The 26027-nt window shown below is 39.2% G+C and overlaps 3 protein-coding genes and 1 long non-coding RNA gene across 6 annotated transcripts; 2 read left to right on the top strand and 2 right to left on the bottom strand.

Annotated features, from left to right (window-relative positions):
• The first annotated feature begins 2236 nt into the window (after window positions 1-2236).
• Window positions 2237-6217, top strand: LOC129602279 (uncharacterized). Of its 3 annotated transcripts, none has more exons than XM_055501279.1 (5): window positions 2237-2700; window positions 3942-5015; window positions 5116-5340; window positions 5504-5599; window positions 5681-6217. In XM_055501279.1, exons 1-5 carry the CDS (start codon window positions 2355-2357, stop codon window positions 5914-5916), a joined length of 1977 nt encoding a protein of 658 aa, XP_055357254.1. In that variant the 5' UTR covers window positions 2237-2354; the 3' UTR covers window positions 5917-6217. The 3 variants fall into 3 exon arrangements, with proteins under 3 accessions (XP_055357254.1, XP_055357252.1, XP_055357251.1); XM_055501277.1 differs by having other exon boundaries at window positions 5080-5340; window positions 5507-5599; XM_055501276.1 differs by having other exon boundaries at window positions 5080-5340.
• Window positions 6218-6923: 706 nt separating this feature from the next.
• LOC129602280 (uncharacterized) lies at window positions 6924-8013 on the bottom strand. The gene is made up of 3 exons (XR_008692376.1): window positions 7876-8013; window positions 7362-7495; window positions 6924-7294 (listed from the first exon to the last, which is right to left on the bottom strand). It is a non-coding gene; the product is annotated as an uncharacterized LOC129602280 (long non-coding RNA).
• A 202-nt stretch (window positions 8014-8215) lies between these two features.
• Window positions 8216-10274, top strand: LOC129602281 (uncharacterized). Its single transcript, XM_055501280.1, has 2 exons — window positions 8216-8317; window positions 9399-10274. Exon 2 carries the CDS (start codon window positions 9408-9410, stop codon window positions 10272-10274), a length of 867 nt encoding a protein of 288 aa, XP_055357255.1. The 5' UTR covers window positions 8216-8317; window positions 9399-9407.
• A 4053-nt stretch (window positions 10275-14327) lies between these two features.
• LOC129602278 (uncharacterized) lies at window positions 14328-15315 on the bottom strand. The gene is made up of 2 exons (XM_055501275.1): window positions 15065-15315; window positions 14328-14984 (listed from the first exon to the last, which is right to left on the bottom strand). Exons 1-2 carry the CDS (start codon window positions 15255-15257, stop codon window positions 14461-14463), a joined length of 717 nt encoding a protein of 238 aa, XP_055357250.1. The 5' UTR covers window positions 15258-15315; the 3' UTR covers window positions 14328-14460.
• Window positions 15316-26027: the final 10712 nt, after the last annotated feature.

The following is a 26027-nucleotide window of genomic DNA, read 5'->3' as shown; positions in this document are numbered from 1 at the left end:
CAGATATGCGCTACAAAAGTGGAAAATATGCTGGGTTTATGAGAGTCCGAAAGATTGTACCTTGTACATTGTACCAGACCAATCCCGTAAAGTGAACTGACCTTGGCATCCGGCCTGGCGGTCGGTGCTGTAGGTGGTCCCGTCCACACCACAGACTGGTCGCCACATACTGGTAGCCGGAAACAGACACATCAGCTTGGCCTGCACTTCAGCAACAACGTTATTACTGTACAATTTCGGAATAAAAAACTTGGTGGTTTAAATGTTATGTTATCAATATTACAAGTACAATGGGCGCGCGCACAGTCCCGCAGCCGCATCTCAGCTTATGTGCGGTATGTACATTACTTACCGCCCACCGCCACTACCAGAGAAAGTGCCAGAACAATTAGAGCGCCTGCAATTTTTTTCAGGTGATTAGTAATTTCGAGTCTGCGCCCGGGAGCCAGAACTAAATCAGATGATATAGCTTACAAGAGTAGTGGCTGGTTTATAAACCAATCAAGGTATAGTGAGAGCCATAATTAAGCGGTATAGTGAGCTATAGTGAGAGCCATCTCCATTTTCACCACCAAGACGATAAACGCCGGACGATAAGTTTGTGCCAGAGACAATGACGCGGTATTACGCTGGCTATTTCAGCGTTAAGTAGAAATATGATACAGCTACATTTATATTTTTCGATAAATAGCGGTTTCCGTGCACCTCTTCAAACAGACCTATTTCCTTCTTATGGCGGATTTATGCATTAAACAGCAGAAATAGTATTGGTTACATAGTACACTAATGAAGATAATGATGAGATTTATTCTGCAAATAAAATGACAATCTCGCCGTGTGATAAACGTGCCACAATTCCCGGGATGGTATGCCTTTATGATATCAACTGTTTTTATTGAGAACGTGATCTCCTGCATTTAATAAGGTCCCTGTCATGCGCGCCCGCAGAAGCGTGAATCAATCAGGCATATGGAACTACGGGCAGATTGGTGGTTGTTACGTTATCAAGAATGCCGTTCTAAAAATACATGCTGCTTCCGCCGGTAGACGGCCCAATTTCTGCATTAAACTGTCGCACATTTCATCGCCGGTGCCTGTGATCAGCGCCTTACAATAATACCGCCGTCTATGTTCTACAGTAAGGTTGAGCATTATCTATTAGATACCGTAAATTATCACCCCACTAGTAAATCTCGTGTAGTATTCATTAATGTGCAGTATGCAAACATCAAGCGTACAGTAAATTAAGCACACTCTATTACGTACATACGTACTCGTACATTGTTGCACCTGTTGCATCGGCGTGTATTCGCTCTTTGTGCACTACAGTACAGTACGTACGGGGGCTATCACAAAATATTATTAGAGCATAAGAGCAGATAATATTTTCTTTACACAAGCAAGCGCAGGGGGAAACATTGCTTCAACATGTGAGAGGAATGATACGTGCGTACGTACCTTTGCATCGATAACAATAATTTAGAATATTATCACATCCATAATTCAAGATTACGCGCATCCAACCTGGGTCAAAAACTATCAATTACGAAAACCGTAATTCATAAAAATAATTATAACGACAAAGTGGAACCTGGAAACACAGGTATATTTTTAATTATTAAATCACCGCATTACGATAATCGGAACACTAAACACGGTACAAATCACCTTACGTACGGTACAAACCGTAGATAGTATTGCAACACCGAGTAATTAAATTTTTATTTGAAAGAAGTAAATTAATATTACGTGCACAAATTACGGATATTCAAAACTTACTTAAAAATAAATAAAATACTTAAAAAGTAAGATAAAACCATTTTTTAAATACCTATATCAACACGACTTACACTTTATTTTGCGGTAGAGATAAAACCGATACAAGCAGAGTAGCGGTTAACGACAAATTTCTGCGGGGTTGTATCGTCCTGGTGCTTTGCATTGAACCCGAACGGTATAAATCGGTAGACGCGCCAACTTCATCATAGGCGCCAGCTGTTGACAAGCTGTTAAGCGATGCAGAAAAAAACTAGCAAATGAGGAGTTAGGAATGGCGATTATTTTGCTGTTCCCACGCATCCTTATCAGTAGAAGCGTACCATAGTTACAAAAATAAGAGGAAACAGAGAAAACACCGATCCTTCAATAGACATGACTCGTGAATTACAAGCACTGGCTACAATTTTTATCTTTGATTGTCACTGAAAGAAATTCAAATCAGTTGTGGCACTGATCGATCGAAGTATTTCCCCAAGCTTACAATTGCTAACTGCTTCAGGATAATTTCTTCTGGTGCATTTCGGTTTCTTATTGAAATTTTGGTTGTTTAATTATTGTTTTTTGCGTACGCCAACATGTGGCTGGGACTTTGTGTGATCGTTTTAGCAGCTGCTTTGTCAGCTGCAAATTCTGTACAATGCCCGCGATTCTGCATTTGTACTGCAGCCCTATGGAAATGTAATGACCATCGCGTGACGACATGGCCTTTGGACAACCAGCCGAAAGATATAGTTTCCGGTGTTCGCATTCTGGACATGAGCAATTCCGGCATTTATGTGCTGCCCAACTGGCGTCCGACTTTAAATTTTCCGGATTTGCAAGTCATTGTTCTTTCCGGCACGACCTTTGACGGACACCGTTGCCGAGAACTGGAGTGTATTGAGCAACTCGGTGTTAGGGCCATCTCTCGCTGCGGCGCTGGTACGTAACATGTAGTTACCATAGATAAACGTACGGTAGACCATAGATAAAAGAATGGTTTGATTCTATGAAAAACAAGAAGTCTGCTAGACTATAGGTAAAATTACGGTTGACCATACGAAAAACTACGACCGAAAAAATTGAAATTTGTTACTGCCGCCGCATATTTGCTCGTTCAAAATGATGATCTAAAAGTAGATTTATTTATAACTGAAATTAATTTTTTGTATCGGCGCTGGTACGTATCACGAGCTGACAATAGGTACGAGTACGTTAGACCATAGGTAAAAGTATGGCTGATTTTATGTAAAGCTAAAAGTATTGTGGGCTATAGGTAAAATTACCGTTGACCATATGTAAAACTACAATCGGTAATATTTAAAACTGTTACTGCTGCCGCACATTGGCGCGCTGAAACTGCTGTTCCCGAGGTTGATTTTATTTATTACTGAATTTCATTTTTTGTATCGGCGCTGGTATGTATCACGAGGTGACCATAGGAACAAGTACGTTAGACTATAGGTGAAAGTATGGCTGATTCTATGTAAAACTAAAAGTATGTTAGACTATAGGTGAAATTACGGTTGACCATATGTAAAACTACAATCGGTAATATTTAAAACTGTTACTGCTGCCGCACATTGGCGCGCTGAAAATGCTGTTCCCAAAGTTGATTTTATTTATTACTGAATTTTATTTTTAGTATCGACGCTGGTACGTATCACGAGGTGACCATAGGAACAAGTACGTTAGACCATAGCTGAAAGTATGGCTGCCTCTATGTAAAACTAAAAGTATGTGAGGCCATAGGTGAAATTACGGTTGACCATACGTAAAACTACGACCGACAATGTTTTAAACTATTACCTCTGCCGCACTATTTCTCGTTAAAAATACTTTTTCCAAAGTAGGTTTTTTTCTGACTGAATTTCATTTTTATTCGCTAATCTAGAAGGACACAATTAAGAGTCGAAGAAAATGTAGATGATCGGACGACCATAAGTAAACTACGACTAACTATAGGCAAGAGTGCGGATTAACCGCAGGTAGGCGTTAGTCAACCAGGTTAATGCCAATAAAAAACAAAACGTTAAAATTAATAATGAATAAAAATTCAGGTTTATGTGCAAGGGCGAATAACGGAATTATTCTCTAAGATATTAGGTATGATATTCTGCTTTTGTTTTTACAAACAGTATTTAAAGAGGATTAATCTTGAAAGATTAGTTTTTGACTTACAGACTTACGTAAAGGCTGCTCGCACGCACCATGCTGTCACTGGATGGATCTGCCACCCATTTTCCCACCATGGATTAGCGCGACCACACCCTCCGAAACACATACGGTTCCACTTCATTGGTCTTCCACGCAGGCGGCTGTCGATGTCTCGACACATGATACTACTGATGGTAAGGACGATTATTCCAGTACAGTTCAAAGTACGGTCAGTGAAAGTCTGCCGGTGAAAGCTATGAGCGTGACAACGTCCCCTGAACGTGTAGACTTTTATGATTCATCTGCAATTACTGATCCACAACCTCTGGACCCAGATCTGGTTACCGCTGAGTTATCTTTCGTGACCACTTACTATCCCACCGCAATTTCAGCATTATCCTCGTTATATACAGAGCCGTCTGTTTCCATTGAATATGCGGATAATCACCCCGTGGTGACGTCTAGTTTAAACGTGTCAGAGCACCTGATTAAAGACACGCAGTCAGAAATCGTTAATGATAAAAGTCAGATTGAAAAGACAGAAAAAGTTTACATAATGGAACGCGAGGAAAAATTCTCGTTTAGAATCGAGAGTGTGTCAAAAAATGTTAGTGCGAATTCCTCGGTTATTAATTTCATAAAAAATACGAGCAGTCAATTGATTCCGAATTATCCGCGACCGTCTCATTTTAATGAAACCGGGGAAGCTATTGCTGTGTCAACTTCGTCAGAATATAGCGCTGTATATCCTGAGAAAGCGTCAGAAAACGCGGCGATTAATTTTACTGTATCTATTGCTTTCGATGGAGACAGCAATAAGTCGCTGGAATCAACCTCCGTTGATTTGGATTACACGTCGTTTTTTGAATCGTCGAATTTATCTGGCCTTGTTTCATGGAGTCAGGAAAATTCGTCGCAATTAGTAATGGATTTTGCTGATTTTATAATCAACGACACGGCGTATATATCAGTTGATTTTGCGGAGAATTCGCTTTTTAATTTTTCTTCTTCGTCTGATGTGGTGAATAATAAAAATGCAACTTTCATTCATGTGCATGATGATAACTCCACTGTGGGACGCAACACTAACAACGAGACGGGTGAGCAGTGCCACTGCCGCTTCTTCTATACTTTGCTGTTAATATGAAAAACAATGCGTTGTAGTACACGTCTGCCCTCCATGCCCATCGTGTTTTACAGGGCAACCAACTCCGCCACCTTTGGAATTTGGTGTAGGTGGTGTGGTCGGCGTCACAGTTGCTATTATTGGATGCGTTTTAATTGGAGCTTTCCTGCTTTTCCGCAAGCGCGAGAAAATCCGCAGTTTTTTCCATCGGACGGCCGAACCTTCTGCCCCCGTTGAAGAAGACGCTCCTCACAATCTCAACAATGAAAATTATGTCGGCCCCGGCGAGCAACCCGAAGGTATGAAATGTGTTTTTGATAAAAATCACAGAAATTAAAATAGTGTAAGAATAGATAAGAACTGCGCTAACCAGACGAAAACTAAGTTTATCTGTCTTAATTCGTACCCATATGGATAAAAAATTATCAATCATAAGTTCACATACATTGGTCTCACCCTCAGCAGAGAACGGTGCCGCCAGCGGAAGTGAGTCCGTTAGCAACGGCAACATCGGCGACGATGAACTGTTTCTTAGCGCTGTTGATTTGGAAGATGAAGGTACAATCATATGTAATCTGCTTTGCTATCGTTTACCAGTAAAAAAATAATTTAAATAACTAACTTCCTGAATTTCGTCAGAACGGCAACAGCGCGGATCGGTGATGGAGTCGTTCGCTCACAACCTGGACCCGCGCACGATGCGACTCTCCAACGTGTGGTCCCAGAGCGCCAACACACCGGAATTCCATCGCGGGATGGCTGCATATTCCGCCAGCGTCATTTATGACACTTTGGCCCGGGAAAACGAAGGCGCTGCTGCCAGTGGCATTCGGTTGTGGCGTAGTTGTGAGAGATTCAGACATGAAGAGAATTAACATTTTGCTTTGGTTGCTATCGGCGTAACAGTGTAAATTCGCCAAGCCGGCGATGTGAATCATCTTGAAAAATAAATTTCTTGCTGTTTAAATGGATTATTCTAAAATTGCAACTGCTGTTTTTGCGTTCTCTTATCAATTGATTTGCTTACGCATTTGTTTTTTGACCATATGACCACATTTTATTTTGACCATATTGTAATTCTTCTGTTAATGGTGGTACGAGTTTCTCCTATAATTCTGATTGTATTCTTGCGTTTTTTAGCTTCTTTTAGTTTAGTTGGCTTTTTATAAAAATAAATTCCGTTCCTGAAATAAATTCCATAAAAATAATTAAATAAAGTGCCCTTTACGTGCAATACCGTTGTATCTACAAGTGCAAAAATGAAAATATGTAATTATTAATAAATCAGAGGTAAAAAAATTTAAGAAGATTGGTCTGAAAATATTGCTGAGTAATGTTTTTCCCATTGTACCGAACCTCAAAGAAATATTACCGAACATAAATTTAACCATACTGACCATATGATGAAATATTACTGACCGTAAGATAAAATGTCCGTTCAATTACCTCCAATGAGCGCCCGATTCTTAAAATATCTGCATTTGTGTATCACACTGACAATATGGCAAAATACAGACGACCATATGCGGTACGATAAATATGAATACCGGCCACCAGCACTCAAGTATTCTTAATATACCTATATATATATATATATTACATTGACCATTTGACCACTGATGCTGACCATAGGAGCTACATGGTTACCTCGCTGGCGTACGTGGTGTTAGTGAAAACTGTGGTAGTTCGGTAAGGTAGAATGAACAGTAGCATGACATACGTGGTTTAATTTGTAAGTTAGAATATAATAATTATATACCGGCAATCCCATGGTAACTGCAGTCCAAAATTTTTTCAAGTCCGATGTTTATTGTTTTATCAGGCTCATCTTAAACGTTAAGCACAGCCTTCATGCTTGGTAACGTAGACTTTTGAGTGACAAGCAAAACAGCACACACATAAACGGCGTCTTTTACGTACGATAATAGTCGCGCAACGGTTACAGTGTTGACACTGGACATAAAATTTGAAATAATTTTTTAAAACCTGGTGAATTTGCCGAAAATGAAAATGACCATAAATTTCCAAACATGTATATTTATCGTAAACGTCTACCGATGAATTTCCGGTAACCGTATCGATATCTGCAGCACTTCCTGCCATGCAAATTGCAAACGTTCGTAAAGCGTAGCCAATGTAAACGTGAAGTGGAACCAGTTGCTGCTCCATAATGTTCCGAAAATGATAAAAATTTGTCAGACGCGTCTTTGCAGTATTGAAGTAGTGGTAATTTAACAGCGGAACCGGTAAAGGCTGTATAAAAGAACAAAAATGATATATAGTTTAACGAGCAAAAACTGTTTGAGACCGGTATTCTTACCAAGGTCAGTGTTAAATTGTGAAGACTTGTGCCAGGTAGCGGCTCCTCACCGCAAAACAATATCGATTCGGTCGGCTCCGGTGATGTGTTTCGCGGCGTTCCACTCCCCAAGCGAATTGGCGCCATTTCAGCTACTGATAAAAGGCGGCAAATCCAAAATTTCCAGTAATTGTTTATGATAATTATGCAATATAATAATTAGTAACTGTCGTGCAGAGTCGGCTTTAGCGTTGTTAACTGTTGACCCGGTTGAGGTGACTAATATTTCTTCGTTAGGAACACTGGCCTGATAATTAAAAATAGCGGGTTCTGCCGAAAGAAGTTTTTTGAATTCAACATCAAACCCCAGTATGTTTGCCAAATTTTCCAAAAAATTGGGGTAAATTAAAGGGTGATCAAATGACGATTTTTCTAAACACTCGAGCAATCTAGAATGGTAATTTCTTAAAATAACGGCAAGCAATTTTTTTGCAGCGTCCTGTTTTGCAGTGTGTGGACTTCTACCAACACCTACCGCAAAGATATCTTCCACACTAATACCGGCACGTTGCTTGCAGATCGGTGGTTCGTTTTTGTTTCGAGGTATAGTTTTATAGGTAACCTCAAAAGCTAAAATTTTTCCGACAGCATTTGCAATGTTAGAAAAGTAGCGTCGAACCATTACTGTCAGAAAATGAGGAAACGATGCTCCACTCTGATTTCCAGTATGCTTATAAACATTTTCTTCTGCACGGCAGCCGATGAGAAAAGATTTAATCATTTCGGCTACACAGCATGACTACAGTGATATCTTGATTTCATAGTTTATATAAGACCGAACGTTAGAAGTTATCAGACAGCTTACTTGGTTTTATCGAACAACATTCTCGGGCGCAGAGAAATTATAGCCTGTATGCATTAATGGTATAAAACTGACTTACTGGAATAACCATTTTTGTGAAGGAATTGATTTTGAGGTGAGTGCACTAGAAATGGTGAAGACAAGCGCAGCAACTAAAATCCCGTCAGCGTCTGTAAATCGGCGCAAAGCGACTCTCTTACGCAGTTTATTTACGGACATTTCCTCCCCAGCTTATCTAGCCAATGAATCGGCGTTGTACCGCATAGCGAAGGATAGATCAAAAAATTTAAATTTGAGTTTTTCGAGAAAAGACGTAAAAGATTTTCTGGCACAGCAAGATGTATATACGCTGCACCGCCCTTTACGAATAAAGTTTAAAAAATTAAAAAATTTCTGCGTAGGAGTGGACAACGTCTGGCATGCTGACCTTGTAGAAATGCAAAAGCTTAAGCGATTTAATCTTCGTTTTCGCTATATTTTGACTATGATCGATTGTGTCAGTCGCTTTGCATTTTCGCAACCTTTAAAAAATAAATCAGCCATTGCGGTTGCGGAAGCAATGGGTCAGCTTTTTGAAAAACGTCACCCCAGTGTTTTAGTGACTGATGCCGGGAAAGAGTTTGTCAATGAAAAATCGCGGGAGATGTACGCGAAATATGGCATTTATCACCAGATATCAAGTTCTCGCCATAAAGCCGCCTTAGCTGAACGGTTTAACCGTACTTTAAAAATGATTATATTCAGGCATTTAACATTTACAAAAAATCCCAACTGGGAAAACGCCCTGCAAAATATTATTGAAAACTATAACAATCGTGTACATACCGGGCACAAAAAGAAACCGAAAGAAATAACCCACATGAATCAAGCATCTTTATTTAAGCAAGGACAGGAGAAAAAGTTTATAAAGCTTCAGAAACCGGCATTTAAAATTGGTGATCGCGTTCGAATAAGTTTGAAAAAAAATTCCTTTTCTAAAGGTTACACAAGGAATTTTTCGGACGAATTATTTCAAATTTCTAATATAATTTATGGACCGGTCATTACGTACCACATTGCCACAGCTGATAGCCGACAGGTACTGGTGCGTGATGGAAGTCGTGTGGCGCAATTTTATAAACAAGACTTAACTTTAGTCAGGTCAGCATTCTAATTTGTTATGCGTGTTGCTTTGTGCAAAGTTTTTCTTAAAATAGGTAAAAGCAATGGAGAGCGGTTTCTACGTTCATCTTCACAGCGGAGCAAATCCTACCAATGAAGCACTCTCGATACGTAACACGGCTACTATGTTCTCAAGCAAACAAAACTATCCACCGCTGACGTTCCGAGAGCAAGAACAACAGTGGGAAGTTGCGCTAGTGCGAATATTCTCGTCTGCTCAGTTAACACTTATTCCATTAGAGCAACGCCAACTTACATTGTTTGTTCACGGACAATTTCTTCATGGATTTATGACGCAATCTGATTTCCAGTCTACACCAGCGATCTTGGTTGATGGCGTACAACGAGAAATAACGCGTATTATGACGGCTTACCCTCAGTTTTCTAAGCCAAAACTTGGATTAAAGGCAGGGAGGTTCGTTTTTGAGAGTGGAGATGAAGGAATACAGCTGGTCAATAGAGGAAATCTTTTAACGATAGCTCTGGGATTACCAAGAGAAGAGGGTGATCCCACACCCGTTCAGGCAGTTGCTAATTCTTTTGTTCCAGACCAAAATTTCCGCATGCATCGAGATACGACCACCCTTCGGAATAAAAATGTGGTAGATAACACAAGGGGGAGAGGGCAGGTTATCTTTTCAATGAGTCACTTAATGTCTTCTTATGGTAATTTATCCGATAAAATTATTGGCATGGCCACTGTAGATCAACTTCTGAAAGGATATGAGCCGTACCATCTTGCGTACTTCCCAGTTCAGAACTGGTTTTTTTCAGCCAACCCGTTGTTTATCATTCAGTCTGACTGGAAAATGCTTTGGGGCGAAGACGTTTTGGGAGAAACCACTGTGACCTTGCATTATCGCAAATGCAAATCAAGCGATGGATTTAAAGACGGATTTTACGCCTACTGAGTTTGCAAGATTTTTAACCTGTGTAAAAATCATTCATAATTCTTATCAGGCACTGCAATCACATTAAATTATATCGAGCTTTCGCTTTGCGGTTCTATTAAAGTAGCGGTTTAGTATATAAGGCATGGCGCAGTGAACGGATAAAAACATAAAAGTGCAGTTCTGATTTTATCCTTTGAAAACGGCTTACCGAAAGAAGAAAAAGGCTGCAAAGAGGCGAATAATAAAGCGTACCACGGTACAAACTGTGTTTGTTGGACGTAAATCTAGACGGAAGAGTAGAAAGCGCAAACGTTCAATTCGTACTGGATTGTTTAAGAAGATCATTCGGGGCAGATCACTTGCTTCAGTTATTTAATCGAAAAAATGTCTACGAAAAATCAATCAACTGTGGAAAAATTCCCTGATGAGTTGCAGCTTTTTGACCCACCAATATCACAATCCATAATAGAAGAAAGTTATAAAACGGAAGTATTACCGATAAATCAGATAGTTAACAATTCTGATGTAATAGAATTTCTCCTTCCGCCTACTGAGAACTACTTAGACCTGGCTGACGTCTTGCTGTATATGCGATGCCAAATTTTAGAAAACGATAAATCCAAGCCACTAGGCTTGATAAAAGCTAAAACGACTTCCATCAAAAGAACACTTTCAGGTACAGAGATCGCAAGTCAAAATACAAGCGATGCCGTTCAACCAGGAAGTAATGGTTCTGCGGCAAGTAATTCAGGAGGTGGAATACTGCCCAACACACGTAATCCACCAAACAACAGCAACCAACCTGCAAACGTAGATTACACAATTGATCCTTTAGCGGATCCTCAGATCGCAGCTGCTTTAGCCAGCTTAGACCCTGCTGAGAGGGACCGATTATCAAAACAGATTAGTACAAAGGGGATCCGCGATGCGGCGCCGGTGAATTTGTTGTTTTATATGTGCTTCGAACGCTGCGAAATAGAAATAAATGGCATACCAGTTGTTGTGAGCTACAATAATTACGGATATAAGGGATTTTTTCATACCCTGTTGAACTACTCGCGTGGCGTGAAAAAAAATCTGTTGCGCAATGTTCTGTGGAGAAAAGATCGGATTAATGAAAGTGATCCTGAAAACAGTATGGACCACACTGACCTCCTTCTACCCGAAAAAAATAAAGGTCTTGCAGAACGCTATGAATTAACTAAAGAAGGAAAACCATTTGAAATGTTGGGTAGAATAATGCATGAATTTTTCTTTATCGAAAATTATTTATTACCGGAAATTTCTGTTAAAATTAAGTTATTCAAACGAAATCCCAGTTTTTTCCTTTTATCAAGTGACGAGTCACCGAATTATTACCTGAATATTTTGGATATGCGTTTATTAACGCGCTACGTTAAAATAACGGCAAAAATCCACGAGCAGATTCAAAAAAGACTAACCACGCAACCGGCTATTTACAAAATATATTCCGCCACGGATGTTCGTACACGAGCTTTAACGCCGGGATCGAGACAGTACACAATAGACAACTTTTTTGGATCTGAAAGAATACCGAATCGTATTATATTTGCTATGGTTACGCACGAAGCGTACGTAGGAAATTACAGAAAAAACCCGCTTAATTTTCAGCGTTTTAATTTAGAAGAAATTACTTTAGTGGTCGATAATCAAATATATTCTTATAAAGTCGATTTTGCAAACGAACAATACGCCATGCTATTCTCAGCATTGTCTTGTCAGTTAGGAAATAGGGACTTTGGCTGCTCCTCTGACACTTCTTATCAAGATCTGAAATATGGGACAAGTATTTTTCCTTTTGATTTAACTCCTAATCATAACACTGAAGATATTCCGATTGAAAGAAAACAGTTTGCAAGACTAGAATTGAGATTCAGCAAGCCGCTTACTGAACCAATAGAATTACTGGTTTTTTCGGAACAGCCACGGATTTTTCACGTGGATAAAAATAAAAAACTTTTGCCTATTTTTTAGTCTATTTTATAATCAGAAATGTTTACGTGTTCCTGCTCCTGCATGCCTATTTTCTTATGTATTTATAAAGCTATAAATTTTTTAGTTGTTTTTTTTCGATTTTTTCCACTCAAACCTCACTGACGTGCGAAAATTTGTCGTTTGTTGTAGTGAATTTAAAAAACCCCAAGACATAAACGCTGAGCATTTTCAAAGAACGCTTGACCTCAAGCAAAATCACGACTTAAAAATATAGGCAAAAGTACAGTTAACCAAAGGTAAAGGCACGTTTGACCATAAGTGACAGTGCGGTTGACCATAGGTAAAGGCACGTTTGACCATAAGTGAAAGTACGGCTGTCCATAATTAAAAGACAAAGTACGTTTGACTATATAATGAAGTACGGCTGACCATAGGTGAAAGTACGCTTGACCATAAGTAAAAGTACAGTTGACCGTAATTAAAACACAAGTACGTTTGACTATACAATGAAGTACGGTTGACCATAGGTGAAAGTACGGTTGACCATAGGTAAAGGCACGTTTGACCATAAGTGAAAGCACGGCTGACCATAATTAAAACACAAAGTACGTTTGACTATATAATGAAGTACGGTTGACCATAGGTAAAGGCACGTTTGACCATAAGTGAAAGTACGGTTGACCATAGGTAAAGGCACGTTTGACCATAAGTGAAAGCACGGCTGACCATAATTAAAACACAAAGTACGGCTGACCATAGGTGAAAGCACGCTTGACCATAAGTAAAAGTACAGTTGACCATAAGTTAAAATACGGTTAACCATAGGTAAAGGCACGTTTGACCATAAGTGAAAGTACAGCTGACCATAAGTCAAAGTACAGTTAACCATAGGTAGAGGCACGTTTGACCATAAGTGCAAGTGCCGTTGACCGTACGTAAAAGTACGGTTTACCATAGACGCTTAACCATAACGGAAAGTAACGGTTGAGCATTAATAAGACGTAAAGTATGTTTCACCGTAAGTTGAAGTACGGTAGACCATAGATTAAAGTACGGTTGACCATAAGTAAAACATGATGTACATTTGACCATATGTTAAGTATGGTTGACTATATGTAAAGCTACAACTGCCTATAAGTAAAATTACTGGCTATAAGTGGAAGAGCCTACGATCATTACTAAACTGCGATTGGCGATAAGTAAAAGTACACCTGGCCATTGTTTGAAGTATCTGCTCACCGAATAAAAAAGCATAATTTATTACCAAATTGATTAATAATTAGCAGTTCACAGCATGAAATACGACAGTCGAGCAGAGACAACGAAGTGTCCGAAAACCAGGAAATTTGATAAAATATAATAGGGATCTACCACAGGCAGTATCATCGTTTACCATAAATCGATTATTGTTGGCACGTTCAGCAAGTGTACAACTAGACATATTAAAAATTATTTAATACAGTATTTAAAATCGTTTTCGCAATGATGTCTTCGGGCAGTTGCGCATTTATTCGAATGATATTTTTAAGAGGACGCAAAATGTTATCATATGCAGCCTGCACTTTCCCTAAATCATCTATCACAATATCCTTGACAGCTTCCGGATTTTCTTCTTTCCGAATAAGCATTCTGCGTAGAGCTGCCATAGGAGGAATTTCCAGAAAAAAGGTCAGGTCAGGAGTCGGACAATTCAGCCCTGTTTCGAGTTCTTCAATCCACTGCGGATTTAAGCCTCGTGAAATTCCATATACCATTCCAGACAAGCAGTATCTATCAATTATTACTATTTTATCAGCCGCTAGATCATTCGAAATTTGCTCTGCGTATACTGAGCGCTGAGAGCAAAACAGAAGATGTGCGGTTGTCGAACGCAATAGCTCAGGAGAGGATAGAATCACTTGTATAAGGGGCAACAAACCTAGTTTGTCCCTGTCAGGCACATGCGGAAAATTGTAAACTTTGACATTGTGACCCAAATCAGTAAGCGACCTTTGCAAACGTAAGCATTGCGTAGACTTTCCTGAAGCGTTTAATCCCTCAAGCACTATTAATCTACCATATTTAGTCATAATGGCATGCCAATAGAGAAAAACAGAACCAATGCTCAAGTTAGTGTAGGATGTCGTTTTTATTCATGATTACCACGCAAGACACGCAAAGGTGATAACAGTTTCATGATCAATGATAAAATTATCGCAATTCTAGATGTTACATCAAGTAAACTTTAATCGATTGACAACAATCTGATTTACCCAGAAAAATACTCCGTAGGGCCACCCCGCTTAGGAACGCCAGATTGGTGGTGCTGTCTAATGTCTCGAAAGGCAACCAATTTCTCAGCTATGGTAAACCCTTTTAAGTACTCATGCGCGGCAACATTCTTTAGGATCTCAAACGCCACGCTTTTCGAATTCTGATTCTCGCCGGATAAACTTCGAAGATCGCACAACAGTTTCTCTAATTCCACTTCAGCAAGGTAAATTGCATCCAGCCGAATGCGACTCGGCAACGGAGAAGATGGCGAATGCAAATTAACATCCATAGGAGCTCCACACCAGGGAATATTCTGGGCACTATACATCCGACCGCAGTTAGCATTCCGACTGTCCATTCCTTGCTGATATTGCGGGGAATTCGCTAAGGACACCGGATGTTGGAAGAGAATTGCTGGATTTAATGGCTGTGGAGGGTGTTGTGGACCAGAGGCTCCTTGATCCCCAAAGCTTTTAAAATACTCCTCAAGACGTAATATTTCCGGCTGTGCCTGTTGACCTTCAAATACACCAGTTTTATCTCAAATCAAGAAGAACTATTTCTAATTATAAGGAAATGTCTGGAGACACTAAAATTACCTTCAATTGGCACATTCGTCGGAAATTGCGGTTGTAACGCTGGAAGTTGCTGATGTTGTTTCATAAATCCAACAACTTGGTACGGATACTGCTCTCGAGCAACTGGGCCAGTTACTCGAGAATTTTCGACTGCATTGTTAACAACACCAGCCACTGCCGGGCGCGCGGAAGAATCTGGCGCCTGTTCTGCCATTCTGATGTAAGTCGTAAATACAGTTATTAAGTAACACGCGTTGCACGGATTTGGTGGTCTTTTTATAAGCATCAGTTATCGCGTTTTTAACGAACTTTTAAAAAGTAACTGGCACGTATGTAAACTTTTGCCATGAGAAAGTTTCGTGGATCAAAGTTCAAGGTCATCTTATCTGTGCGTGAGAATAAAAATTTTCACTACGTGGTGTCATAGCCGACAGCTGATATAAGACTTGGACAGTCGGCCAAAAATTAGGACGATTCAAAAATGAAGGAATTAGTTGAGGAAACTGAAAAAGACAGCGAGCCTATTTTAATGAAATCATGGAAACGACTGGTACTTTTTCCTATCGAGCATGAAGAGGCATGGGCGTTGTACAAAAAAACAGTAGCGCTTTTTTGGACACCTGAGGAAATTGATTTAAGCAAGGATATCTTGCAATGGAATGACTTACACGTCAAAGAAAAATTTTTGCTAGGGAATGTCTTAGCTTTTTTCGCTGCATCGGATGGAATAATTTTGGAAAATTTAGCCGAAAATTTTTTAACTGAAGTGCAATGGCCAGAAGTTCGAGCTTTTTATTCTTTCCAAATTCTGATGGAAAATATTCACAGCGAAACATATTCATTGTTAATTCACACATTTTTTCGAAATTCAAAGGAACGAGGGGAGCTTCTCCAAGCTATAATTTTAAACAAAAATGTTAAGGAAAAGGGCCAATGGGCAGCAAGATACATAACTGACAAGGAAAAGCCTTTTGCGGAACGCATTCTGGCGTTTGCTTGTGTAGAAATGATCTTTTTTTGTGGGGCGTTCGCTGTGATATTTTGGGTGAAAAGCCGAGGAATTTTACCGGGCTTAACCTTTAGTAATGAATTAATTTCAAGAGATGAATCCCAACATGTTGAGTTTGCATGTTGGCTATACAGTCAGCTAAAAAATAAATTATCACCCGAACAATCCAGTGAACTCATAGCAAATGCGGTAGAAGTTGAACAGCGGTTCTGGAAGAACGCCTTCTTATTTCCTCTTGTTGGACTTAATTCCAGCTCGATGCAAATCTATATTCAGTTCGTTGCCAATCTGTTATGCGCTATGATTAATTTAGAACCTATGTATGATGTCTCCAACCCCTTTCCTTTTATGGAGTCGATATCGCTGGAAGGAAAAACGAATTTTTTTGAAAGAAGGGTGTCCGAATATCGGAAAGCTCATGTTGGAATGACAGACAATGAGATCCAATTTAGTTTAGATACTGAGTTCTAGGTATCTACTGTAACCAAAAGAATTAAGAAACCGCTGCTTTAATTTATAAATACTACTACCGTTTTACATTTGTCTGGAAATTCCAAATTGTGTAGCATATTGATTATATGACGCAATCATTTTAACTACGGTGTTCTGTTTTAACTGCTGCTTAAACTCAGCCTGAATGACAATACTATATATCGTATAATTGAATTATTATTATTGACCGTAGATCACGAGCTAATCTTTTTTTACTTTTATTTACATAACTTTACGAAGATTGGCTGTAACCACAAGTGCATTTTATTCACATCGTCACTACATGAAGTATTCGTGAAGCACACATTTTTCACGGCGTTTGAAAGCATCAACTGTTTGAAACACAAACTGACCACAGAATCTGTGTAAACTTTTGTTAATGCGCACAAAGCATATAGTTTGGTGATTAATAAAGAATATGTTCAGGCATTGCTTTTTATTAATCAGTGATTTTGAACGCAAGATTAGATACTTGAACTCAAGTATTAAAAACTTTGTAACAGTGATGCCTTCCGTGACCTCTTTTTTTCAAATTTGTGATTGTTGAAATATTCTGCCACTTTCCAGACCAGGTACATCCTGGATGCGCGCATTGCAAAACGTTGCTTGCATAGAATGAACGATCTAGCAAAAACTCAATGTCATAAAATTTTGGTAGGTCACAAAATGTACTAAGGCGTTGAAACGTTGTTCTACGTCGAAAAACTTGAGTTTCCTGTTTTTCAAGAGAGAATTCTTGTATGTCCTGGCATTGCCTTTCGAAATGATGGTTTATTGCTGAGGACTGGCGCCAGTGAAACTCTTTGCCACAATTATAACATGACACGCAGTTTTTGTTCATATACCCCATGGCGGCTAAATAGTACCTTTGCCAATAGGGCAACTCTTCGAATACAAAAAAAGAGTCTAACTGACCTTCAAATTTAGGGCAGAGTACGGCCCAATCGTGCTCGATTTGTATCGACTGATCCATATTTTCTCCAAACCTTACTTTTTCCAAATAAATTTGGTAAAGAAAGGATGTGCTCGTATGTTGTGTTCCTTATAAGATGCCTTCCGCGAATCATTAATTTCATCTATCACATTACTTTTATCCAGATAAAACGATAGGCGCTATAATCTCACATTTAGATCGTGGGAAATGTCAAGGGCGCGCGATAAATATATAAATATTCGCCCTTGCTCTTAAAGAATCCTTGAAGGTTTTTTCGATTCATAATTACATTAAATGTACAAATGGCAATTCATGCACCAACCGATGAAAACATGACTATCAAGCAAGACGAATTTGGTGAAAAAAAGCTTGAGAATCTGTACTCTCAGTGTAATACACTTGAAGAATGCTCGAACCTATACCGCCAAACAAGACACGTGATTTTCTCCTATAAACTATTTTTCAAGTATATTAAACAGCTTAGTCAAAAGGAGGATACTTCGTTATCAGCAAAAGCAGTACTACATCCCTCCGAATGGTATGCTTTAAAAGCCATTAAAACTCGTCACAGCAAAAAATATAACGTCTGGGCAGGTAATTTTCAAATTTCGATAAAGCCGTTGGCAATAAAGGGCGTTGATAGCGTTTTGCCGGTATTGCTTTCCCTGCTAGAAGACATTTTTCGCAACCTAAGAACTTACATTCCTAACCAAAACGATTTGATAAGCATGTCCTTAGAATCGACCCAGTTATCTCACCCCATACAGCTAAAACTAGCTCCCCAAGATTCTGTAAATGCTGAGATGTTTCTATACTTGATTGCTAACACCCTAACTTCAAAAACGGAGTTTACGCTGGATGCCCCTGTTTTTATTAATTTAATTCGTATACCAAGACCACCTTCTGGTGGTTCAAAGGTGCATCACTTGCGTAACCTGCAACGAATCCTACCTTATCGAGGAGTAATTTACGTGCGTAACACTGACGATTTATGTTTCGCCCGTGCATTGGCCATCGTTTTAGCTCATGCTCGAAAACTTCATCAGACAAATAACTATATATGGAAAAAAATATGTGACGCTCGCTGCGATTTCCAGAAAAACGAAGCGTTAAAATTATATAAAATGGCCGATGTGCATCCAGGAGCAGTGAACGTACAAATGTACGAAAAGTTTCAAACCGCCTTGTCACCAGCTTTCCAGATTTTAATTTACAAAGATACTGATTTTGAGAATGGGCTGATCTACTGTGGCCGAAATGTCGGTGCTGATCCAGTTCCTGCTAAATTATATATATTACTTTTTAAGCGGCATTACTGGCCCATCATAAAGCCTGCTCGCTTTTTTGGAAAACGTAGAGAATGTCCCCGTTGCAGAAAATTCATCACATGTTCACTGAAAACTCACCGCTGTGAATATGCTTGTTTTGTATGCCATCGCTTAGACTGCCAACCTGACACAACAAAAACAATTCACTGCACTGAATGTTTCTGCTCTTTTAAAAACGAAATTTGTTATAACTATCACAAGACTGCAATCAAGCTTCAAGGGTTGACTGAGTGCCAGCTAAGATTTAAGTGTCAAGACTGTGGAATAATATTGAAACGATGCAAAGAGCGAAGTCCTACCAACCCATCTCATCAATGCGGTGAATATTATTGCCGCAACTGCAAGTTAACAGTAGAGCCTGATCATCGTTGTTTTGTTAAAAGATATTCGCTTTCCCCTAAGCCAGATCGTTCATTTTTATACTGTGATTTTGAAGCTGATATTAGTAATACCACTCACGTGCCAATTGCAGCAGTAGCGGTATCCGATAATGGAAAGGCGGAAACTTTTTTTGGGCGTAATGCAGGCGCGAAGTTTTGTCATTGGTTATTTAACGCCACCCATAAGAATTTTATTGTTATATTCCATAACTTGATGGGGTACGATGGCAATTTTATTATGCAGTTTCTTCAAGAGCAGGAAATTTGGCCAGAAGTAGTAATGCGTGGATTAAAATTTTTGCAAATCTATGTTAAAGAATTCAATATTACGCTACGTGATTCACTAGCGTTCCTGCCAATGAGTTTAGGCGAAATGCCTGGAGCTTTTGGTTTTAGTGGAGCTAAAGGGCGATTTCCGTTTTTATTTGCAACGCGAGACAATATTAATTACAGCGGTAAAATGCCAGATATCAAGTACTATATGGTTTCGCAAATGAAAGCTAATGAATACAGAGAATTCATTGGATGGTATGCCGAAGAGTCTAACAGTAAAGCAATATGGAATTTTCACGATGAAATACTTAAATATTGTGAAAATGATTGCCAGGTACAATTTTCCATTACGATTTGAACAATTTTAAAAACCATAATTTTTAGGTTTTAAAAGAAGCATGCCAGAGGTTTTGTAAGGATATGAAAGCGTTGACAGATTTTAATCCATTAGTTGAGTCAATGTCACTTCCTAGCTTTGTTAATTTGGTGTACCGTGCACGATTCATGCCAGAAAGTAGTATCCAGCACTTTACTTACCAAGATCTGCAGACGCAGAGAACATACTCTTTTGAAAGCTTGGAGTGGTTGTATTATTTGTCTGCTAAGCGAAAATGTTACATAAGACATGCTAGAAACCATCAGAATGGTGAAAAAAGGATCGGAAAGTACAAGGTTGATGGCTTTATCGAGGAGCATTTAGAGGTTTTGGAGTACCACGGTTGTTATTTCCATGGGTGCGAAAAATGTTTTACTAAAGAGTCAACTGCCCATGGCGGTCGAACGATGGCACAGTTGTACACAGCCACGATGCAAAAAATGGAAAACTTAAAAAAACAAGGTTATAGATATACATGCATTTGGAGTTGCCAGTGGAGAAAAATGAAGCAGCTCCCAGAAATCAGCTGCGTTCTTAAAGAATTTTGTCATATCCAACCCATGTGCGTACGGGATGTGCTCTATGGTGGTCGCACGGAGGCTTTCCGCCTTCTAGCTACAGCTGATATATCAAAACGTCAACACATTTCGTACTTAGACAAGAATTCTTTATATCCAGCTGTGTGCAAACAAAAATTGTATCCAATCGGTCTTCCGATAAAATTATACCCTAACGACTGTGACCTTTCAGATTTTTTTGGTATCGCTCATGTTCGAATTTTACCGCCAACAAGCCTAAATCTTCCGGTTCTTCCGCAACGGATAAACAATAAATGCATGTTTGTTCTCTGTTGGAGATGCGCCTCAGATAATCAGGCTGTCTGTCAACATACTGAAAAAGAACGCTGTTTTAATGCGGTATACACAACCCCTGAGCTCCGTATGGCTGTTGCTTACGGATACCAAATCATTAAAATATTTGAAATCTGGCATTATCCACTGCAAGGAGACTTGTTTTCTAAATATATATCTACATTTATGGCAGAAAAGGTAGCCTCCAGTGGATATCCAAAAAGCTGCAAAACTGAAACCGACAAAACTTCTTATTTGCAAAACTTGGCAAACACAGATCAAGTTAAGGTTGATCCGGCAAAGGTTACGTTCAATCCAACTCGTCGGCTCCTTTCAAAGCTTATGCTTAACACATTGTGGGGTCGTCTTGCGATTAAGGAAAACAGGCCAAAATTCGAGTACGTTAAAAACATAAAAAGATTTAATGAGCTTTTTTATTCGGGTAACTATTCTGTTTCGTATGTGGATGTTGCCACCGAAGAAGTTTTACAAGTGCAAAGCTCGCGAGTGTGTGAAGCAGATGGAAATGATTTGAATGCTAACGTCATAATTGCTGCGTTTGTGACGAGCTACGCTCGAATGGAGCTTTATACAGCTATGCATTTTGTGGGTATCGAGCGGTTATTGTATGTCGATACAGACTGCATAATTGCTTTAGAAGGACCTGGATGGAGTAGTTTACCGGTTGGTGATTGCCTCGGTGAATTTAAATCAGAGATTGGTGACGATCAGATCACTGTTTTTATTTGCGGAGGACCTAAAATGTATGCGTACTATACTAAAAATGGAAATAGCGCCTTCAAGGTCAAGGGCATAACAATTAACCAAAGTAACCTAACTTTATTCCATCCAGAGACATTAAAGGAAATGGTAATGCATCCGGAAACCGAACATAATGTTCTGAACCCGTTCAAAATATTTCGATTGAAAGGATCGTGGACTTTGCAATCGCGGCCACAAACAAAACGTTTTAGATTCACATTTGATAAGAGAGTTGTTACCTCTAACTATTGGACTGTACCTTTCGGTTTTCGGCATATATAAAATCAGTTCAATGCAATCAAAGAAACACTATTAAAAATGTATCAGAAATTTAATTTTTGCTCCGTTTTAACTCATCCATTCAACTTAGTGTGCAGTTGCCAGAGTCAAGGCGGTAAAAGTTATTGGATAGCTCGTTTGTTAGAACTACGAAGAATCAGTCCCTTCCCGGAAAAGATTTTTTTTATTTATTCGTACTATTCAACAATTTTCAAACAGATAAAACAACAAAATAAAAACGTTGTTTTTATACAAAATATACCAGATAACATAGCTGATGAGTCTTTTACGGATAAATGTAAACCATCATTAATTATACTGGACGATCAAATGCAAAATGTAAACAAGGACGTAGTTTCGCTCTTTACCCGCGGGACTCATCATCTTAATCGATCTGTCATACTAACAGTACAAAATGTGTTTTTTCAAAACCCATCTATGCGTACAATCTCGCTAAACGCCCATTATTTAGTGCTGTGGAAACAGCCCCGAGACATGCTGCAAATAGAAGCGCTCGCTAGACAAATGTACCCGCGCAGCACTGGCGCATTTATGGAAGCATATAAAAGCGCAACAAGTCCCGACTATGGATACTTGTTTTTGGATTTTAAAGCCTGTACCCCAAACAGTCTGCGTATACGCGCCTGTTTATTAAATGAGAAAGCTGATAACTTCCAACGTGTTTATGTTATTTCCTGCCTAGGAATGGAGGAGTTTGCTCTGGTTCCGCTGAATAAATTAACATCGCTACCAAAAACCTCACAGAGAAAACAAAATCGTGTTTCGCAAAACAAAGGCAGCGAAAAAAAGGCGGTGAAACGCAGGCGCACGCCGCGGCTAGATCGACGATAGTCATGGCCATCATGAAACATATTTTGTTTGTTTTGTTAATTTTATTTTCTCTAGATTTTATTTCGTTCAAAAAATGAAATATTTATTGTTGTGATAGCTTTAGTGTTTTTTCGTTTTACTAAGTGCTAAAGATAATGATTCAGCTTTGTTTGTATGCTTATGTCTATAACTAAGTTACGTATGGTCGAAATCATAAATGCTTATGGTCCTCATATAAGCATTCAAAATTCTAGCTGGCCAGTGTAACCAATTAGTTTAAAATTATGTTTTGCTTTAAAAAATTATTTAGCCTTTGTAACGTGGAGTTGCTCATTAAGCATAATATGCATCATAGCGACGTAAACTTTAATTCAAGTGAATATAAATAAAACAGTTACATTAGTTCAACGGCAGAAAAAAACGTTTTTTCGAGGCGTGGAATATTTTTTTAAGTGCTATCGATTTCACCATCTTCGTATTCTTTGCTCGGGTCACAGCGGTCTGGCGTAGATGGTTCTCGTAAAAATTTACCATCGTTTTTTCGTTTCCTTAGGGTCATTTTTGACCCCGCACTTTGCTTTTTAACAACATGGAATTCTTTTTGGGAATTCGAAGCTGCATTCTTTGTTCGTCTAAATGATGAGTTGTCTTGTATCCATTTTTGTGTGCGCTCGTTCAGAATCTGCAGTCCTTCTATCAATTCTGGGAGGTAGTCCGGTTGTAGATAGAATCCCTTTTTAGTGGCTAGAAAATCCGCGTTCGATGACTCTTGAAATAATAGACGAAGGTCGACGCGGGGAAAATCTTTGTTAAAGGTACTAAGGCTCAGCATTATTTTTGCAGGTTTGTGCTAAAATTAAAATAATTTTTAACACCTTTTCTAATTAACGTGGAATAGTGGAAGAAGTTGGAAAGTGGTGCGCATCAGTAACATTATACACTATATCACCCAACTCATCCCCCTTTTCAGATGCTCTAATTACACCAGGTAAAAGATTCAGACACGCATTTAGCGAACCGTTTATAGGGAGCAAGTTTTTAAGATCAAAGTTAGAAGCATTAAAATTGTTTACAGTTACATAAAACTCTCGACTGCGATAACTTGTTGCAAGTAGTGTCAATAAAATGGCAGCTTGAAGGAATAAAATAGCTGACGTTATTATAACATTACTGTGCGTTCGCAAATACAACAAAATCATCTGTCTGAAAGTCATTTCTAAAGCTCTCTAAATGAAAGTTCAGCAATGCGGGACATTTATTAAATACTCACCACAACAATGAAGGGAGCTGATCGCAATAGCTTTTCATATTCAGTGCCTGTTGCGCTGGATTCAGTCAACCAGATTAAATTTCGCGACATTTCTGCACGACACTTTTCGAATTAGTTCTCTGCTCTATTGTTTTTAACCGTTTTATTTTATCGATTCCTCCTTACCCTTAACGACCGTGGGAAAAACGCAAGATTATCAGATCTGAACTTTGTTTCGAAATTCATAAGTGGAGCTATAAAAGAGGCGGTAAACTAGTACGGTGATACCAGTTGTTCTTGCTAATGATCACAGAAAATGTCAACAACTTTACCATACGTAGATCGATTTCAATGCGATATTCCTTCTTTTCGCCTTTTATGGGAAAACTTACATAGTAGCTCCGATATCCTGTTGGCTGATGATGGATTCTTCCCGGTTAATTTGCATGACGCTTTTTTCTGCCGTTACTGCTATAAGATCGATAACTCTCTATCTTCAAGAACATCACCGTTAACTTATCATCTTAAAGAGAACCCTGACTGTGCTGCTTTGCGATTGCAGGCTGTGAAGAAGGAATTCTCGACTCTACCTTTATCATTTTCAATTGAGCCCAAATTCCCAAAACTTTCATCAAGTGCTAAGCGGCGAGCAACGTTTTTGCATTGGCCCCAGCAGGCTGTCCAAACTCCCGATCAGCTGTCATCCGCTGGTTTTTATTATACAGGTCAGAATGATAGCGTTGCGTGTTTCTTTTGCGGAATTACTATTAATCGTTGGAAAGTCGGTGATGTGCCAACCTTGGAGCATATAAAGTGGTCTCCCAGCTGCATTTTTGCTATATCACAGCTTTCTGACTGGAGAGTGCATGGCTCCGAGCATCTGAACTACGTTGACGATGAGAAAGAAAATAAAAACTGCAAATCCGATGCATGCTGTCCATCGCTGAAAAATCCAACCTCCGCATACGAGTTTTCTATTGCGAAACCTTCATTACCTACCGAGCCGATATCATCGACCATTTCAAACAACTGCGGGTGTGTTGAAGAAGCGAAAGCAATGTCAAAAGAAAATGACGTTTTGATCAGGAAAGCTGTCAAAAGAGGCTATTCAAAAGAAATTATTTCATCAGCTTTGCAGCTCCACGAAGCAATGGACCATGCGCCAAAGCTTGATTTCTACGAATTATTAAACTTGATCGAGTATGTTGCTTACATGGAGGAAGGGTCGGACGTTGAAAGAAAATATCTGCGATGTTGGTGTCCACGCTGCGGTACGATGAGTTCCCACCAATCACATGCGTTAGATCGCATTTTGAGGGACGGATCACACTGGGTTTTAATCACCGTTCAAAAGCGCGGGTGCACTCCAGCTATTGAATTTTATGAGTGCTGTAATTGCGATTTAAAATCTGTTTTATGATATTTGTTCAAAATCCCCTAACGCTATATTCTAAAATACACTTTTTGATCCTCCTTTTAACGTACGATTATTCATGGTGTGGCTGTGCTGGTATTAAATTCTTTCCTTATTTATGTGTTATTGATTTTTAATGCATACTGAGGATGAATTTATTTCATCTTTGTCATTGCACGCTTCTTGTTAGTTTGTCCTTGCTTCGTAAAATCTTTAAGCTAAAATGATAAAAATGCCCTTTTCGGTCCATGTTGTGCCGCTGTATATTTCACCTGTGGTCAGTTACGCTTACACGCAAGGTCATTGCTTATAGTCATTCGTACATGCCAACCTATGGTTGGTTACACTAAGATCATGGACCTATAGTCAACGGCGCGCAACAATCCATGATCAGTCACACTAATACAGTTGATCATAGAATAAGGTTAGTCGCATGGAACAACTTATGGTCAGTCATGCAGTAAGTATGGTCATGGCCTATAATCGATCGCATCGCACAGCCTATGGTCAGTTACAGTAATACGTATGGTCACCAGCTATAGTCATTTGCACGTCACAATAGGGTAGACAGGGAGTGACCCTACTTAGCGCAATACAGAATCTAGTACTCCGTACTTAAAAAATAAATTAAGATTCCGTACGTCTACCAATAAGGTGACTGTAGGATAACGTATGGTCGGTGCCTGTTTGACCGTATGGTTATGCATTACGCGTATGGCTGCATTTTTTCAATCGTCACCCGCCCGCGCATGTCGGGGGGTGGGGGGGCGCCGTTCGCCAAAACAGCGCTCTCTTCATCACCCACA

Source organism: Paramacrobiotus metropolitanus, unplaced genomic scaffold (assembly GCF_019649055.1).
Source record: "Paramacrobiotus metropolitanus isolate TYO unplaced genomic scaffold, Prichtersi_v1.0 Parri_scaffold0000382, whole genome shotgun sequence".
Lineage (NCBI taxonomy): Eukaryota > Metazoa > Tardigrada > Eutardigrada > Parachela > Macrobiotidae > Paramacrobiotus > Paramacrobiotus metropolitanus.
Note: the sequence above shows the minus strand (reverse complement) of the source record. Positions and strands in the feature narration are given on the sequence as shown.

Bases quoted from the DNA above. Each gene is read 5' to 3' on its own strand.
- LOC129602279 (XM_055501276.1), top strand. From the start codon at position 2,355: ATGTGGCTGGGACTTTGTGTGATCGTTTTAGCAGCTGCTTTGTCAGCT. The intron at 5,016-5,079 runs GTGAGCAGTGCC...AATGCGTTGTAG, and splicing joins CAACACTAACAACGAGACGG to TACACGTCTGCCCTCCATGC. The intron at 5,600-5,680 runs GTACAATCATAT...GAATTTCGTCAG, and splicing joins TGTTGATTTGGAAGATGAAG to AACGGCAACAGCGCGGATCG.
- LOC129602281 (XM_055501280.1), top strand. From the start codon at position 9,408: ATGGAGAGCGGTTTCTACGTTCATCTTCACAGCGGAGCAAATCCTACC.
- LOC129602278 (XM_055501275.1), bottom strand. From the start codon at position 15,257: ATGGCAGAACAGGCGCCAGATTCTTCCGCGCGCCCGGCAGTGGCTGGT. The intron at 14,985-15,064 runs GTAATTTTAGTG...GTGTATTTGAAG, and splicing joins GACGAATGTGCCAATTGAAG to GTCAACAGGCACAGCCGGAA.